Consider the following 18,453-nt stretch of genomic DNA (forward strand, 5'->3'; position numbering starts at 1 on the left):
TGATAGAGTCTTGTTTCTCACTATGGAGTGGCTTAATGAGTTAAATACTTGATGAAAATACACTGTCTTCCTGGGGGAAAAAGTTGTCTGGTTCCATTAGTAAAGCTGGACCTTTTTCCTGCCCCCGCGTTCCCAATGGAAATGCTGCTGTTTATCTCAACTGAGCTTACTCTGCCTGTTGGGGCTGGGGATGTGACCTAGTTCCAGGTAACACATGTCTGGAAATAAAGGATTGTGTATCATATAGGAAGAGACAAGAGCCACTTTAGTGTAGAGTTCCTAAGCACAACAAACTGCTGCGTGGTGGTAGAAATTCAGGCTTCCTAATAATTTCTGTGTTTGCAACCCTGCCAGGATGGTTTGGCATTTTGTATATTCTTCAGTAAAAACTGATTGGAGTCACCTGTACATTTATTAGCCTCTGAAAAAGAATGGAACATTTGTATTATTAATGAGGAACCTGATCTGTTCTGATAAATTAGCTGGGAGTAACTAGAGATCCTGGAATCATCAAGTGGGTAATAGCTTTCCAAGCCCTGCAGCTTTTTTTTTTTTTTTTTTTTTTAAGCAATTATTATTTATTCAACAGCATGTGCCTGCCTTCTTAGCAGCTGAGAAAAGACAAGTAACCTCCTCAGAGAAAACACTGGCAACAAAACTTTTTCTACTTTAGCTCTTTTTGGTGTAGAATTGGGCTGGGTTTCAGAAGATAAGTGGTGGGCTTTGTTTCTTTTTTTGGGTACCAGTTAAAGAAAATTGTAAAGGTTACTTAACATTCCTGTGATACTGGGTTCTTCCTGCAGTATCTGATTACATCTTTCATGACACCAACTAGTTTCTCCAGTCCAAGTCGCATGTATTACAGCTCGCCAATCGCAGTGTTTGTGCTAATGATCACTGAAGGTGGTGTATCATTGCGCCACCTTTGTTTAGTTGCCGCTGAAGGGATTGGCTGCAGGAGGAACTGGCTGCTTTCAGTTCATTTGTAAAAAATAGCTCTTTTGTGAAAACTGCTGTATACTGACCTTACAGAGGATGAGCAAGTTACAGCGCAAACTTTCTTTTGCTTCAGGAACGACAATCAGTTGGTTGGAACCGAAGATATCTCTGGCAAACCACTTCAAAAATGGAGCAGCTCAGAATTTCCCAGCAGAGATAAACAAGCCAGCATCTGTCAGAGAAGAGCAGTCCATTGCAGAGCCCTGCCAGCTAACAAGGGTAAGGTAATGTGACCATCCCATTTCTGTGGGGAATTATTCTGAGGAATATCTGGAAATGTTTCAATTGCTTCGCTATTTTTGTGTATGTTAGATTCTTGCTGTTCTGTTAGCTCACAAAACTTACAGGAAAACAGGTCAAATTTGCTTTTAAGCTTTTTGTTTTTCCCCCCGACCAATGTGAAAGACGGAGAAATCTTAGCCTGAATCCTCCAGATGAAATCTGCACTGAGTTACTTTAATGCCCCTTTAAATTCTTCAGTTGTTGTTTATCTTGGGGGGTAGATTCCATTGTGTAGCTCTCTGCAGGGGTTTGTTTAGTCTTTTTTTTTTTTTTCATACATGGACAGTTAAATACAATACGATGTCTTTTTTGGATATTGTCTAGCCAGTCACATCTTTGAGCTGATGTTTATGGCTCTTATCCCAGGAACCTGAAGAAATAAACCCAGATGAGGAGCTGGAGGATATCTGTGATGATAAAGAAGATGATCTAGGAGCGGTGGAAGAACAGCGCAGTGTTATTTTGCATCTCTTATCTCAGCTGAAACTTGGCATGGACTTAACAAGAGTAAGTAACTAAGTATGAAGACTGGCTGCAGTAAAAGTGAAGAGTCATTTTAAACTCGGCTCCTGTATTGAGCAATGTTGAGTTTAACATGAAATTGTAACCTGTAGCAACTTGAGGTCCCAAGATTCCGTGTCCCAGTTTGATGCAGGTTTTAAGTGAAATGTTGAAGGAGTGAATTTTTTTTTTAATGCAACTGGCCATATCTTTTCTATTGCTTTCTCTTTGTGTTTTCTACTATGTTTTTGTTGGCTTTCCTATAGTGGCCTGTTTTCTTTCCTGTGTTTCATCTTTCCATGCTGTTTTCTACGGCCTTCTCATATTTTTGTCCTTCTGCTTTCCTTCCGTGATCTTTTTTCTCACTTGATAATGCTTTTACACACGACTTACATAACCCTAGGCCTGTATTCATACTGCTACTGAAAACAAGTTTTCTTTTGGTTCCCCTTCTCTATATCCTCAGACATCTGTGTATGCCTCTGTGTCCTATTCTCATTTCTGTGTTTGCTCGCAGCTATAACAAGCAGGACCAAAGTTATACTGGAGAAAAGTGGGTTTGACGCCTCGGTACAGATCTCAAAAGCAAGCTGCTTTGAAACGTTAATGCTCAGTTGCTACTTGACAACTTGGTCAGCAAATCTGGGAAAATCAGGCTGCTACCAGCTTATGTTCAATTCACTCCTGTAAAGACTTCTTACCGTAAGCACTAGATGCTCTTAAAGAAAAAAAGGGATTTTACAGTGGTGTGGAATGAGGAAAGCACTCCCTTTCTTGGAATTATGGATTATAATAGGTTTTTTTCAGGCTATTTTTTTTGGGCACTAGCTACTTGGCCACTAGGAACACTTGTAGTGTGGAGTGTAGATTTCACAATTTGGAAAAAAAGGTGGTATGAACAGGCCCTGCTGCTTGTGGGCCAAACTTAAATCCCTGCTGCTTAAGCAGGAATTAAGTAATTTTTTTCACTTATATTGAAGATATCTTGTTCTATTAGTTGAACAAATTGTCAAGTCTGTCTCTCAATTGTAACTTTTGACTGTGTATGTAGAACTGTCTTTTGTTCAGAGCAGGCAAAGCACTGAAGTGCAACCAGCCTGACTTCAAAACAGGTAATGAAGTTGTTAGAATCACATTTAACCTAAATATCACGATACTGAAATGAAAAGTGACTTTAATATTCCAGGCCAGTGTTGCAACAACATCACAAGTGTGTTCAGCTTAAGTAGTATATCTGTTAAGAGTCTTGTGTCTGTGCTCTACCTCTTTGAATGCAGCTGATTTAAATGGACTGTCTTGATCTCATGGTTGAGACACCGTGTGTTACTCTTTACAACAGTTAGTTACGTCAGGTTAGTTGCCACTACGGGGAAGGAAAAGACTGATGATACTGTACAGTATAGCTCTTGGCCCAGCAAAGGACAGGACTGCTGTTTTTTATAGTGGTAAATATAACAGGCAAGTATAAGATCCTCTGCTCAGAGGTACAGGATCAACCTGTGCTGTGTTATTTCTCGTAAGTGCTTGTCCCAGTTGCTGTGGTGAGAGCGACTGCAGGCTCTCAGGAACACTGGCTTGGCTGCTCTTCTCTCCGTTAGAAAAAACCTTTCCTTAGCTCTGCTCTGAACCTTCCTTGCTGTAGTTTGAGCTCCTTCCTGTTTCTTTTTTCCTCCAGGCATACAGAAAACTTTCTCTTTGCAGTTCTTCCATGTTTTTTGAGGAATGCTCATCCCTTTCAATCTCTTTAGTCCTAATAGTACTTACTGGGCTTTCTTCTCCTTGTCAATTGCTTTTCTGGGCCCTCCAATCACTGTATTTTGCTGACATCTTAGAAGAGGGACAAGAAAGTTCAATCTGAAAGTGTAGTGTCCAAAATAGGACAGAATCCTCCACCTGAGAACTTTCCTTATAAAAATGTCTGCCTCTGTTTTACTTACTAGAGCTTTCTGGGTTTTCTTTTATTTCAGGTGGTTCTTCCCACTTTTATTTTAGAGAAGCGATCTTTGTTGGAAATGTACGCAGACTTCATGTCCCATCCAGATCTCTTCATTGCAATCACAAATGGCACTACCCCTGAGGAGAGGATGATCCGCTTCGTTGAGTATTATCTCACTTCATTTCACGAAGGTCGCAAAGGAGCTATTGCAAAGAAACCATACAATCCAATAATTGGGGAGACATTTCACTGCTCCTGGAGGATGCCGAAGAGTGAAGTAACCACTGATGCTGGCAGTAACTTCTCTGCTCACTCCCCCTCAGAGCAAGTAACTCTGTCTAAAGATCTGGAAGGCCAAAGAGAGCTGGACTATTATACAGTAAAATTTGTAGCTGAGCAAGTGTCCCACCATCCTCCTGTCTCAGGGTTTTATGCTGAATGTGTAGAGAGAAAGATGTGTGTCAATGCCCATGTCTGGACAAAAAGTAAATTCTTAGGAATGTCAATAGGAGTGACAATGGTTGGTGAGGGTAAGTGTAACTTCTGTCCTTATTCATTTTAGAAAGTTGTTAAAGTATTAGTTAGAGAGGAAATTTGATGTTGTATGTTTCTGGCAGAAATACAGATGAATACTGCTTAGCAGTTTTCTTTCAAAGACTTTTAAAAAAAACTTACTTGCAGAGATGTCAACTGCTACTGTGGATTTTCAGATTATTTTTTTAATGTACTTTTGTTTTTCCTCTAATCTCTGGCATCTGTAAACCTTAATGTACAGTCATTCAGTGATTTCTTACTTTACTGTTTACGAATTACAGAAGATATTACAGGTCCTCATTATAAACAGTAAGTTTTCATATGGGGGAAAAAAAATCTAGATAGGTTTATACTTACTTTGCCAAAAATCAGGATTATATTTGGAAATAAAACTTTGCCTTTTCAACCAAAGGGCAGTTACTGTAGTTGGAAACACTCATAAATATCAGTTTACAAGCATTAGACAAACTAACTTACATCAGACATTTATTAAATAGAAGTATTGTTCAATTTGCATATATCGCGCTTACGTATCTTACTATGCAAGTTTTAATTTTAACTACAGAAATTGGATCCTTTAGGGACAGAGAAGGGTAGCTGCCCTTGGACTGTCATTTCCCTTTAGCAGCAGTATTTACTGCAGGAGCTGAGATGGCATTTCCCTTTCTGTGTCCCCTGTGTATATTGCCCAGCAACTGGGGATTCCAGGCGCTTGCATGTGAACTGCATATGTGGCAGGGATGTGGAAGGCACATCTCAGTGCTTTGGCTGTACTGGGTAATCTCTGAAGTTAATATCTCCTCTAGGACATTTCTCAAATCATGTCATAACTGTTCAGAATTTCTCATGTTTTTCATACTTAGATCAGATGCACCATGGTAATGTGCTACAGAGGCATGGGTTGATGCAGGCAGCAGTCAGTTATGCTATGTTCTTCTAATGGCAGGAGGTAGATCTTGTGGGGTTTTTAATAGGAATAAACCAAACCCACCTATCTTAAAACCTAAAGAAAATTCTAGTTTTCTATGAGATTCTTGACATTTATTGCAAAAGCTACTGTCAGGAAAGAGTTAGGTTTATCTTGGCAGAGATGTGCAGGTAGGGGAGGATTGTCTCTGCTACCTGCCTTCAGATAGGGTAGGACATGTTACAGGGAGGGAAAACAGAACAGGAGTATTGGCCCTTTCTCATAATCTGCAGTTCAGGATATTCATTCATTACTTGCTTTTGGCAGTGTGAGTCTTGTGTGGCCATGCTCCAGAACCATCAGTAAGAGAGTGACCAGCCCTTTTAGATACTACTAAAAAGTATGTTGCACAGCACAACGTTGTGCTTTATGGAGAATATTATTAGGATTATTGTCTGTTCCAAAGAGAAACATAAATGCATGTTACTCAGGTTAGTAATTTCAGGAAAATATTTTTATCTAGAATCTGTAATAAGTGTCAGTTTCATGGTTTTTTTTTCGTGGTGTTTTTTTTTAAATGTGCATGAGGAAAAGTAGTCAGATGTAGTATTGGCTGTCTGTTTCAATACCTCATTTGGTCTTTTCTAAAGTGGTACTGATTTAGGGGTTCTTGTATTTCTTCACACAGGTCTCTTAAGTCTCTTGGAACATGGGGAAGAATACACATTCTCTCTGCCCTGTGCATATGCTCGGTCAATTTTAACCGTTCCCTGGGTAGAACTGGGAGGAAAAGTCAACATTAACTGTGTGAAGACTGGGTATTCTGCAAGTATTAATTTTCACACCAAGCCCTTCTACGGTGGCAAATTGCATCGGTGAGAACTCTTCTATTTTTATCATGTAATACACATTCTAGAACTGCAGTAGCTGTGTAAATCCCCTTTTCTGTGTACTGAATAATACTGATTTGGTAGGCTGAGAAAACAGTTTTTCCTGTTCATGAACACTTGAGTTATGACTGTGCTTTTAAACAATATTATGGCGAGACAATTGCATCTCATGTGATCCTCAAGGCAAAATCAGGTTGAATTAAAGACAGTAAGGAAAATCCGTGTTTGTCTGACTCTGTGTTCAAACCACTGTGAAAACAGAGCTCCTGGCTGCCACAGATTCTCTTCTTTCTGATAGAAGTTGGTTTGCTCTCCATTCAAAATGAGGTTGATCTTGCTATCTTAAAGGGCTGTGTGTTGCAAATCGTGGTTGCGCTGCAGGGAACGTTAGTAAATAGTCTTCTGTTACTTATTGATCTTGAGATTTCTGTATAAGAAATGTAAGACTATAAAGTTTAAGCAATTTATAGAAAATCTCTAGACAAAAATCCCTTTTTAAAAGACTAGTGGCAATTCCTGTAGTGGTAATTCTTCATGTCTATGCATTTTTAAAAACTAACAGGTAAAAGAAAGAAGATCCAGGGAAAGCTTGCTTGGCATTACTTGTATCAGATTCTAGAAGGTGTGTGTACATTTGGTGCAAAAGTTTTTGAAACTCACTAACATTGATGTTTTAGACATTTTATAGTAAGACTGCTGCAGCTTAGCTTTGTACTAATACAGAGGCTGTTAATTGAGGAAGGAGAAAATTAAGTAGTAATCACACAAAGAATATCTTATTCCATTTAGTACTTGTTTAAACCTTTCTTAGATTAAATGTGTTAGAGATAATAGTGAGATATGTAACAGCCTAGAACATCAGAACTTCTTAAATAAGGGTTGCTTTCACAGGTTGCAGAAAATCAGCAGTCTTCTCTAAATCACTTCTCCTGAAACAGTAAACGATAAACACAGCCCTTACCCTAAAGGAAAACAAAAAAAAACTTCCCGAAACTTCCATCTTGAAGTGTTTTGCCCCATAAATTCCCATACATGCTTTGAATTTAAACTCAATGGTAGCTCCCCTGTCCCAGTGGCATCTGGAGAACTGAAGCTTACATGGAGCTGTTTCACTCGGAACAATTCTAAAGTGACACATGGTTTGGGATTTTTGTTTCGGTTGCTTACCATGTATCTTCCACCTTGCAATAGCTCCTGTTGTGCCATAAAAAAAAATAAGCGATAGGATGCAATTTTACTTCAGTGATTTAATTTTGGAAACTGTTTTGTTGTTTGTCTCTCTGAAATTAGTCACAGATGCAGTCTTTTTAAAGACAGATCTGTTCAAGGTACTGTAACTATTGAAAATTTGACGCGGTGATGATTGGACATTGCCAAAAGAATCTCTTGATGGGGAAGCAACAGCGTTGTCATGGTTACACAGTGCACAAGTGAGTTGCTATGGTGATGTTATAGATTTTTTTTTTTTTTTTTTTTTGGTAGAGTGACCCTTGTTGTTAGATCTCAGCTGGATATTGGCTGCTTGATCCTGTACCTCTTTAGCTTGATGAAATAGAAGATGATGATAATGAACAGCTAGGCATATATCAATCATGCCAAGCTTACAGATAAATGCTAGCAGATTTTTATCACCAGTACTAGTTCCAGCAGATACTACATCGGCAATGCTGAGAACAGTTGTGTACCTCAGAGCAATGCAACTTGAAGAAAAACAGGTTGCAATGGGAGTTTAATGTGGCAGCTCGATACTGCACCTTAGTAGTGAGTGATAGAACCTTGTTTACTTTAAGCTGAGCAGAGACAGTAATTTGATTGATATTCAAATACTGCCTGTCAGTATTGTAACCACACAGTGCCTGGAAAAATTAAGCTCAAACTTCGGAAGATGTAACTGCAAAGTATGAATGGGCTGGTGTCTGGCATCCTGTGGGTTCAGTCTGTTCAGAGATCTCTTAGGAGGAGGACAGGGACTTCAGCGTGTGTAATAGCTTTGGTGAGGTGTAGAAGTCATAGGATGAAAAAGCAGCACGAAAAGAAGGCTGCTTGTTTGTCACCTACTCTTTCAGTTGTTTTCAGAAACTGTTAGCACTTGTTAACTTCCACCAAAAAAAAGCTTAATAGTTTAATGTAAATGTGCTTTTATTGCTCATGCAACATGTTCCAACTCTGGCCTGTTTTCTTGAATGAATCTTAAATTTTTGTAATAGAAAACTATGCCTGAGCAGCACGTACGTATCAGTCTGGTTTTTTGGAAGATTTTTCTAATAAGGTTCAAGTTAGGTTTGAGCTGCTGAACCGTGATGTGGCTCCAGCTGCCTCCCGCATACGCGAGATGTGGCAGAAGCTCTGGCTGCTGCCTCCTGCTGTGAGCAGGCTGTGAGCTTTCCCCGCTTGCCCTCTCTGCAGGATTCTCTGCAGGGCTGGTTTGACAGGCATCCAGCATCTCTGTGCCGGAAGGTCTGGCCCATGATGCTAGTTTCATTGCCTGAGAAATTGATTTCTCTGTTTTGATGCTGGACTCAGAGGGGGCAGGTGGATGTAGACACAGCTGGAAGTGATCAGTGCATGTGGAAGAGAGGAGATGGCATCTACTGCACTTCCTTCTTCCTCTGAGCATGGTACCACATGGCCAGGATGGGCAAAGTGGAAGCACAGAAGAGCTGCTTTCTGCTCCTCTGTATGCAGTTGTTCAAAGAAAATAACCGCAAACCACTGGTGTGCAAGTCAGCTATTAGTAGCTGCACGTAATGTAAATGTGAAAGGAGATGTAACATGTACTGTGTGTGAGCGCTGATGAGCTGCGGGAAGGGGAACGGGAGTGGTGTGTTGTAGAGAGCTTGTGTACAGGTGATTGCAGTTTAATTTGAGCTGTAGATTGTGTCCTTTGTGAATCCTGCAGCACCTTACAAGTGAAAATGTCTGAGGTCTTGTTTGCATAGTGTGCAGACCCTTTTGTTTCTTCTTTCTGGGAGAAAACTTCTGTTTGAGGGTGATAACTCACTTGCCTAGCTATGCTCAGGAAGCTTCCACTCCTTGATTCAGGATGGAGTGTAGGGAGGCCTTTGGATCGGTCTTGATGCTGAGAAGAAAAATATGCATCAGTGTGTGTGATTATGGTGATACGTTGAGCATTCGTGCAACACTTTGAATGAAATATTTCATTTTAGAGAGACACTTTTAATATCTTATTAGCAGAGGTTTCTGTGGAAGACACAGGAAAGAATCAAATAAGATTAGAATCATAGAATGGTTTGAGTTGGGAGGGACCTTTAAAGGCCATCCAGTCCAACCTCTCTGTAAGGAGCAGGGACATCTCCAACCAGATCAGGTTGCTCAGAGCTCCGTCCAGCTTGGCCTTGAGTGTTTCCAGGGATGGGGCTTCCACCACCTCTCTGGGCAACCTGGGCCAGTGTTCCACCACCCTCATTGTAAACTTTTTTGTTGTTGTTGTATCAAATCTGAATCTACCCCCCTCTATTTTAAAACCATTACCCCTTGTGCTATCACAACAGGCCCTGCTGAAGAGTTTCTCCCTGTCTTTCCTGTAGGCTCCCTTTAGGTTCTGGAAGGCCACTATAAGGTCTCCTCGGAGCCTCCTCTTCTCCAGGCTGAACAGCCCCAACTCTCAGCCTGTCCTCAGTTCCCCTGATCCCTGGTTTCCTACTTGCTTTCTACTCTTGTATGTCTGCTGCTTATGTGAGCAACGTAAAAATGAGACCGTTGACACATGAGAAGTAAAGATGTGAGATAAAATGCCAGCAGATAGTGAGATACATTCTTGGTAGAAATTAATTTTTATCTTTTAAGTCTGAACTACACATCTGATATGATGTTTCAAGTGGAAATGATGAAGTGCTTATTACATGTAAACTGTTCAGTGTTAGTTTCTTTTTCATTTTCAGTTCTGTTAAAAGATTTGAAACAAGTTTAAGCTGAAGCCAAGAATGGAGTTTCCTGGGTAACATGAAGAGAAGTAGAGCAATGAGTAAAGTCACTTTGCTCTTTGAGCTTCTTTGTGCAAATGTAATTCAAGTAACCAACATTTTTCAAGACAGCGTGACAAGTTTGCAGACTTATTCAGAACGAAGTTGAGTCATTATGCAAGGACTAGTCCTCAGGTGTCTTTAGCCAAGGCCTTTTAAAAATAAAAATTACTTTCCTAGAGTTACGGGTGAAGTGAAGCAGAACACAATGAACACAGTGGTGTGCAGAGTGCAAGGGGAGTGGAACAGCGTGCTTGAGTTCACTTACAGCAACGGCGAGACAAAATACGTGGACTTGACAAAGCTGTCTGTGACAAGAAAACGAGTCCGGCCCCTTGAGAAACAAGGACCGTTTGAATCGAGGTAGAGTATGTGTTTACTGTTGTCTGACTCTTTTTGTCCCAAGTAGTCTGTGAATGCCTTAGGAAAACCTGCAAATGTAAATATTATTTGTGGATATTCTTAGCAGCAGTGATGCTAATATTTTATTTTTAAAAAAAAAAACCAAAAAACAAGTGCATAATAAAAAGTGCAAAAACAAGTGCAGGCACATGGTTATCTTCTCTCTTTTATTCATGGACAGAGTTGTCTTTTGAGTTCATAAAGTGCCTGCTAGAACAGAGCCTCCTTATTTGTGTTGGTTTTAACCATCAGCTACACAGTGGAGCAACTTTTGACAAGAAACTGCTTGTTGAATACACTTCCGTAGCAACTTTAAAGGGTGTCCAAACAGACATTACATTGGCACAGACAAAACCTCAGAGCTGTTTCTATCTGCTCCCAATTGCTAGGGTAGCTGTAAGACTCAGCTGTGAGCTCTGCCACCTGCACTGCACCATCGTGCTCCAGCCTGGGTCGGTTTGTTGTGCGTAAGTTGGAGGGAGTGCTCCTGTCCTGAAGTAACTGCATGTGGTGATCCTGTAGTTCCAGGCAGGCTGAGAAAACTTTTGAAAACTAGTTAACAACTTGTTTTGTAGGAGGCTGTGGCAGCATGTAACAGAGTCTTTGCGGGATGGAGACATCGATAAGGCTACAGAGCACAAGCGAGCCCTTGAAGAACGACAGAGGAATGAAGAGAGGCTTCGTGCTGAAACAGAAACACCTTGGTGTACTAAATACTTCCTTAAAGAAGTAAGTTCACAAGTAGTTAGCTGTTAGTGAAGGCAGAGGCAGAGCTACAATGAAAGCAGATGCGCATATGGGTCCCTGTCTTGTCAGAATAGAGTATTTGGCCTTAGATCTTGCAGTTTAGCTCCATGGGATCCACAGGAATAAGGTGACATAAGCACCCCCAAGCATGTAAAGGTCTGACTCTACCCTTCACTTCCCAAATGCTTTGGTTTGGCAATTCCTTTGCAAGAAAATGTTTGCCTGTTTTGTGGTTCTGTTTCTTTTACCAAGCTCTTCCATGTGGCACATGAGAAACAGCTTTACATGTACACATGTAAGCAGACTGCAACAGTAAATACCCAAAGGAAATAATCAGCAGTACTGACTTTGCTTATGCTGTGTTCATGTAAAACCAAGATATTACTGTTAGAAAGAAGAAACATGATTTCATTCTCAACTTGGAACTTCTTGCTTTGTTGTACATTAAATTTTGGATGGAGCTTGTTTGTTCAATGACTTCACCTGTATTTCAATAATGTTAAAAGTATTTAATAATAATAATAATTATTATTATTATTATTATTAACAAGGTAAACTGCAGACTGTCCAGGAAGACTGGGTGCTGCCAGTATGGTAACTTTGAAATAGGCTTTCCTTGTGATCAGATGATGAGACCCTGCTTGTGTGGAGAGTTTTTCTGAGCCCTGTGCAAGGGGAGGGAACTCAACTAAAATTTATGCTACAGCATAAACTACTACACTAGTTTACATTCTCCTTGTAGTGAAAGCTTTATCTGTTAAACGGCAGTAACGTAACTCCCCTTTCTTCTTCCCATATCTGTGGTCCAGCAAGGGTTTAAAACATAGACGAAAAAGTTTGGGGTTTTTTTTTTGTGGGTTTTTTTTTTTTTTTTATTTTCTTCAGGTTTTGTGTTTTACAGTTCAGGACTATCTGTTAGCTCCAGTAAAGCTTTGTGTTCTCTAAAGCTATGTTAGTGTGATTAGCTTAGATCTAGATATTTATATTGTTAGTATCTAGATTTAGAAGAGGTGAAATTCTGTTGCTAATCTGAGATACAGATCTACTCAGAAAATGTTTAAACGTAATCCTGAGCCACTTCATTTCTGGGTAAGCAGTTAGGCTGTGTTAGAGCTGGTAATCCTGGGCATCTGCCTCTCTGCTGGCTTCTTGTTTGGCTTTTTAAAGTAATCTGAATCATGGAGCTGTGAAGAGCGACTCTCCAACAGGGTTAATTACAAGTGCAGTCGATTCCCAGAGACTGCTGTGGCTCAGCAAGAGTCCCTGCGCGTTCTGAAGTACTGTCAGAAGCCTGCTCATTGACCTCTGTGTCTTAATCTGCGAGTTAAAGGCATAAGCTGTGTCCCTCTGGTTTTCACAGCTATCAGTCTAATAGCTGTGTGAAGGGAATTCTCCTGGGACAGCGTCTTTATTATAACCATATTTTCTCTTCCCATTGCAGGGAGATGGCTGGGTTTATCATAAACCCCTCTGGAAAACAGTCTCTGCTGCACAAACTCAACAAACGGACGTTAACTAGAAAACCTGCTTTAATATGAGTTTTCTGATTTTCCTCTCCTTTTCCTCTGTCACTCAAAACACAGTAATCACACTGAGTGTCCCCTTTTTATGTAATTGTGAAAGTTTAAAGGAACATAAAGAAATAAATATACTAGGGCACTTTAAAGCTATTTAAAAAGAAAAAAAAGCTGTAGAGACAAACTTGCCAGGTACATTCAACCAACTTGTTTTTTGTATGATCCAAGAGATTTTATCAGAATTGTGTAAAATTCTCCTAAGTAGATCTGATTGCAAAAGCTGCCTAAGAGAAGAAGGAACTGTTGGATTTTGGAGTAACATGGGAACTTTTTCCAGAATCTTTAAGCTCTTTAATAAGTGAAACCTGCTCGGTACCCATGTAGACAACAGCAACCAAAAAATTGCTGCTTTTATGCCCAATGATCAACCTTTCTGGCGAAAACTGGAGGGATGTTTGGAAGATGTGCCTGAAATCAGTGTTAAGAAACAACTGCATCGTCATGACGTTTTTCTTCAGAGAGAACATGTGCATGCATCGGAGGAATATGGGATATATGTAGAGACTACCTTTCTTTTTTATGGATTTATAAAAGCAATTAGTATTGTAACCATGGAGAAATTTTTCCTCTGAAACGTTTTAATATACTTGAAATAATTGACTTGAATTGGAAAAGTAATTTGAACGCTTTTCAACTCCTAATTTTATTAAATGTCTTTGAGTGACTGATTTTTCTCATGTTATAATGTAATAAGGTTTGGCCCTTTTTTTTTTTTTTCTTTTTTCCTTCCTTCTCCACCTTCCCTTCCTGAGGACTAAGGCTTTCAAAATGAACAGAAAACTTACAATTTTGTATTTAAATTTCTCTGCCCATCTAGTCATCTCAGAGGCGAAGTATCAGTGTTACAAACTGTCCTTTGGATGGTTTTGGTTTTTCTCCTGTGGTGTTATTGAGAACAAAGCAGTGAAATGTGACCTGTGAATACATGGACTGTAGGTCCTGGTTTTTCATCTTACCATAAAAAAAAAAAAGCTGATTATGCTGAGGACTGGGTATTGATTTGAAACACAATCAGATATCAGGAAACTGTATTCAGGTACAAACTTCCTTTGTGGTTTGGTTTTTTTTTTTTTTATATAACTATTTTATTAAAGTTTAAGAATTGCTGGCAATTAAGAATAGTACTTATTATGGCTTTCGTTATTGTTGTAACTACAAGCTACCTTAATTTTTCCAACAGTGGTGCCTTAATCTGTTTTTTCTTCTGATGTAGTCTTCCAATCAGTGTATATAACATTATCTGCCACTTCCCAGCCATGGCAATGGCTGCACCTGATCCAGCATCATGAGAACTCACAACTGTGTGATCTGGTAAGAAGTTTTCCATGGAGAAGATCTAAGTGTAAGAATGCATCAGAAGGTTAAAGTAACCATGTTAAATTTCAACACATACTGTAAATTGTGCAAAAAAAAAAAAGGGTTTAATTTATGCACAACTATTTTGATCCTCTTGTACGTTTTTTTTTTTTTGTTGGTTTTTTTTTTTCTGTGAAATGCACTGAGATCTCAATGCGAGTCATAGTCCGTTTGTGAGAAGTGGGGGTGGGGATAATAAAACTACAAAATGATTCATTTGTTCTGTCTGCTTTCCTGGAGATCAGGTGACCAAGAAGAGTAGGTTGTTGCTATCTTTTATGCTGGAGACCTGTCTGTCTGGGCTTTCCTTGGCCCTTAAAGTGGGATGTTTTGGCACTGTGCACTTGAGTAGTAACTATATTCTCCAGCAGAAGAATGTTTTAGGCCCTGCTGTCTTGTTTGTGATATTCTATACAACCATCCTGTTATGTTAGTTTTGGATTTCCATTGGGCATTTTCATATTTAACCAGGAATAAAAATAAAAATGACAACAGTGGGATTAGTACCTCCTTCTTTCTGGGTCTGTGACACATCTGGAGTGTGCTCCTCGGCCAGTTCCAGGATGTGGGGTAGGAATCGTGGTGATGTGTGACCTTCCATGGTTCACTGGTACCTCCACCAAACTGGGGATGGTGAAGGGGCAGACAATAAATTGACAAGACTGAATATGTTTCATAGTTGTTTTAGCTGTGTTGCATGGCAGATTTGCTTTAAACAAACAACAAGGGCTGTGGTGCAAGGCCCAGCTTTTAATATTGCAGTGATCAGAGCAGAAAACAAACCTTTATCAGCTGAGCATACTCCAGGGATCAAACTTGTGCTTATTAAAATGAAGAACTATGACTCAGTGACTGAGCTCTGCTTAAAATTTTGATGTGGGAATTTGTCAATGTGATAGCTGTAAAACAGACTGAAAAGCTCCCATGTTGACCATAAACCCATTTGTGCTCCTTATATAATGTTATTAGTCAAGTTATTTCTCTTCCACCCTCATCTGGTATGATGTGGTTTCACACTAAGAAAGCTGTTGCTAATTTTGTTGTGTAAAAATAGACCCAACACTGAACAAGTAGTCTTTTTAAAATATGTGGAACGATTTCTTTTAACATGAGGGTGCTGCTTAGGAGGGAAAAAAAAAAAAGTAAAGCCTTGCTTTGCTCAGGTGATCACAAGAACTGGAATGGCTTCCTGATGTGGATTTAGTTATGATGCAAATTTCTAGTTGCTTCTAGAAACAAAGGACATGGCTGAAAACAGTTTTTAAAAAAATCTACCCACTGAATATCCAGCTTAAATGGTAAGACATTTATGTGATTCTTCTGAGAGTTGCAAGCACCCTACAGACTAATGGATGTATTTTTAACTCTGACCAGATTTGATTCTCTTGCGTAACTGCTGTTGTTTCCATCCTGTACCTTCTGGAGTGAAGGGAAAGGCTCACTGCTGCTTTCTGTCTAGATATTTGCTAGAACCACAGTGCGTTCAACGAGGAGCATGGCAAAGTGGAGGATCTCGGTTTATGTTCCCTTTGGTCTTTTTAGCTTGATTGGGCTCCACTGAAGTTAAGAGCAAAATTCTTATTGATCTCAGTGGTTTTAGGCTCCTTGAGTTATAAACAGATCTTGGAGCTTAAATAAATGGCTCTCTTCAGAGGTGCTGCGTACCCTTGCTGCTCATGGCAAACCAAGGGTGTGACAAGTCACTCCTGTTTACCGCAGGCATTCAGGCTGCTGAAAGTTTGGTTCTGGACTGGGTTTTCATGGAAAAAACGCAAAACATAAATCAGTGTTCAAGGTTTTAGGCATAAGGAGGGGAATAGATTGATGTTTTTCAGCATATTTACAGTATAAACTGTCAAGCCTAGGATTAAATCTCTGTCTCCCCAGGAGAATTTGGATTTCAGCTATCAGAATCAGAGATGCAGCCTTCAATGTCTAGTTTGCACGGGCTGATCCCCCCTCTGTCCCAATCACCTGTGGAAGAACTTGGTGCAAAACTTGGTAGGGGAAATTCTGCACTGAATATTGTGGGAAGGAAAGGTTGGACAGCCTGGGGGGAGTTCGATGTGTTTCCATTGTTTTTTATCTCCATGTCAGAAAAGCTGCCCCGTGGTCTTTCTCTTGGGCATCCATATGGTAGAGGAGGGGTTAATGTATTAAAGAAATGTGACTGAAGCCAGGTGGGTGGAAAGGGTGTGTTTATGGTGACCTGGGGAGGATGTGCTTCAAGAGAAAAGGGTTAGCTTGAAAAATCAAAGGATGACAGGAGGTAGCAGCCAGGTGGAGGACTGGTGAGAAGGAAAGGTATCCTCATGGTTGTAGGTGGAGACTTATACATGGTAGCTGAGGTAAGTTTTTATTATTTAGATTTTATGCAACCTAATTCATTCCCCCTCTGTCCTTCTTCAAAGGATTTAGAGACAATTTTGTTCTAGGCTTTTAATTTAGGAGCTGTGGAAACAGTTGAAAGAGGTGGAAACAATATCGAGAGTATGTATGGTTTTCTCCCTTCTCCCTTGAGGGGTTAATCCATGCCACTGCGTGCTGGCAAGCAAAGTATTTCTGAGGCTGTTCTGAACGATGTACCTCTGTGTAGCTGAGTGTCAGGTATGGACTTGCAGGGCTTCTTAGAAGCAGCTGAGGTTTTTATTACCTTTTGCTCCCAAGGGTGGAAGGATTAAGACTTGCACAGTGCCTGGGTTCAGAGCGAGGTATGACTTACCTGTCCTTAATTGCCTTTCCGCTACAGAGGCAGCCTGGCTTGGTCTGGTGGTTACGGGAGGAAAGGTCCCAGTTCTGTCTGGTCATGTTTCTTCAGGTTGAGTCACACAGCAGAGGGGTGCGGGAGAGCTGCAGGAAGTATTATCCAGCACATTTGTGTGGATGGTATTACTGTGGCACAAATCTGTTGGCTAAAGGTGGCTGGAAACCGGACTGATACGGGGAAAGAGTTGTCCAGATATCCTGTATGGAGACGTCTTAGAGTGGAACATCAGTGTCTACACTAGTGATGCGTTTTTTCTGGTCAAGAAACTTCACATACCCACCCGAACTATCAAGTACACCCAGGAATTCTCCAGTGAAAAAAAGGTGTGCTGGAGTTGCAGCAGCTCAGGCTTTTGCCAACTGGATTATCAGGTACCTTTACACTGTATTAAGAACTGTCTGATCAATGAGTAATTTTCCTGGGTGCCAGCATTTTTTCCACGGAGAGTATGTTACATCTCAAATGGTTTCTTTTCTGCTGCCACAACAGGTTTTTTGTGTGTGGAGGCCAATAAAAAAGGAAAATTTGAAATTGTCTGCATCTCTGCAGAATAAGCAGTTAGAAAAGAAACTTGTGATGGTGATATGGAAGGACTTCAAAAGATAGACATGGAATTCGGGTGCTTATTAATAAAAGATTAAACATTATTATTTTAAAAAATAATAGAAGGAATGCTTTGCATCATTATACATTTAAAGTAAGTACAAAATCAGTTCATATATAACGTTGCACTTTAACAAAGTATTGATTCCACAGTTCACTGTATCTGTGGGAGGAAACAGATCTTATAAATAAGTTACGTACTAGATCTTAGTTCCATTTTGGAAAACGGAGCGAGGTTTTTTCCCATGAGCTAAATGCTTCTCACGCATGCTCTCATTTCTCGTGATGAGGCCTTTTGCCTGCTGCGTCACTGCACGTTTCTGCTCCCGTCGCTGTCCTGGTGCTCCTCGCCTGGAGAAGCTGTTTTGCTGGCCTCGTTGTCCATGTTGTTGTTGAGGATGTCATCACAATCCATCTGTGCCATCAGGTTGAAGCGCTCGGCCACGCAGTGGGCGGTGAGGCGAGCCTCGGGGTCGTGGTCCCAACACTCTGTGATGGTGTCGCACAGAAAACGCATTCCCTGCGGTCAGAAGGAATGAAATTAAGATCAGAAGGCAGGAGGAGGAGGAGCTACAAGCTGATCTAATGCAATTGCAGCGTTTTGCTTCCTACAGAAATGCTTTTTTTTTTTTTGGCCAAGCTTAAGCACAAGAGGAAACGGCCTTGGTAAGTTGTGGCAGGTGCTAACACTTGCACCGTTCCGGGCACTGCTCGTGTTAGGGCAGCAGCCTCGGCTCACCTGGGATCTGGTCCCAAGCATTTCCCACGCTCCCTGGAAATCCTCCCTGGGAGCTGGTTTGTGTTGACTGTGGGGCTTAAATAGGGACCAGAAAGAAACAGGCCATCCATCTACTGTCTCACTCTTGCTCGTTCAGATCAGGGCAGACTAAAATTGGGAGGGACAGGAGAGGTGCCGACGGTGACCCACAGGCTGGCAGCTGAGCCCAGGTCTCTGGGTTTCAAGCCTGT

General features: G+C 40.6%; 2 protein-coding genes across 3 annotated transcripts in view; one reads left to right on the top strand and one right to left on the bottom strand.

The window, feature by feature from the left end:
• OSBPL11 (oxysterol binding protein like 11) overlaps nucleotides 1–14,326 on the top strand; it is a 39,682-nt gene extending 25,356 nt beyond the window's left edge. For both annotated transcript variants that reach the window (XM_086751180.1, XM_086751181.1), the window contains exons 7-13: nucleotides 1,073–1,218; nucleotides 1,648–1,788; nucleotides 3,750–4,248; nucleotides 5,848–6,034; nucleotides 10,213–10,395; nucleotides 11,010–11,163; nucleotides 12,623–14,326. In XM_086751180.1, coding sequence (XP_086607306.1) covers nucleotides 1,073–1,218; nucleotides 1,648–1,788; nucleotides 3,750–4,248; nucleotides 5,848–6,034; nucleotides 10,213–10,395; nucleotides 11,010–11,163; nucleotides 12,623–12,700 — 1,388 coding nt within the window. In that variant the 3' untranslated portion in view covers nucleotides 12,701–14,326. The remainder of the gene's footprint in view (nucleotides 1–1,072; nucleotides 1,219–1,647; nucleotides 1,789–3,749; nucleotides 4,249–5,847; nucleotides 6,035–10,212; nucleotides 10,396–11,009; nucleotides 11,164–12,622) is intronic.
• A 3,175-nt stretch (nucleotides 14,327–17,501) lies between these two features.
• LOC104478544 (TGF-beta receptor type-2-like) overlaps nucleotides 17,502–18,453 on the bottom strand; it is a 31,548-nt gene continuing 30,596 nt past the window's right edge. The window contains exon 7 of the mRNA XM_010118916.2: nucleotides 17,502–18,004. Coding sequence (XP_010117218.2) covers nucleotides 17,792–18,004 — 213 coding nt within the window. The 3' untranslated portion in view covers nucleotides 17,502–17,791. The remainder of the gene's footprint in view (nucleotides 18,005–18,453) is intronic.

Source organism: Chlamydotis macqueenii, chromosome 6 (genome assembly GCF_036417535.1).
Source record: "Chlamydotis macqueenii isolate bChlMac1 chromosome 6, bChlMac1.mat, whole genome shotgun sequence".
In the NCBI taxonomy this organism is placed as follows: domain Eukaryota; kingdom Metazoa; phylum Chordata; class Aves; order Otidiformes; family Otididae; genus Chlamydotis; species Chlamydotis macqueenii.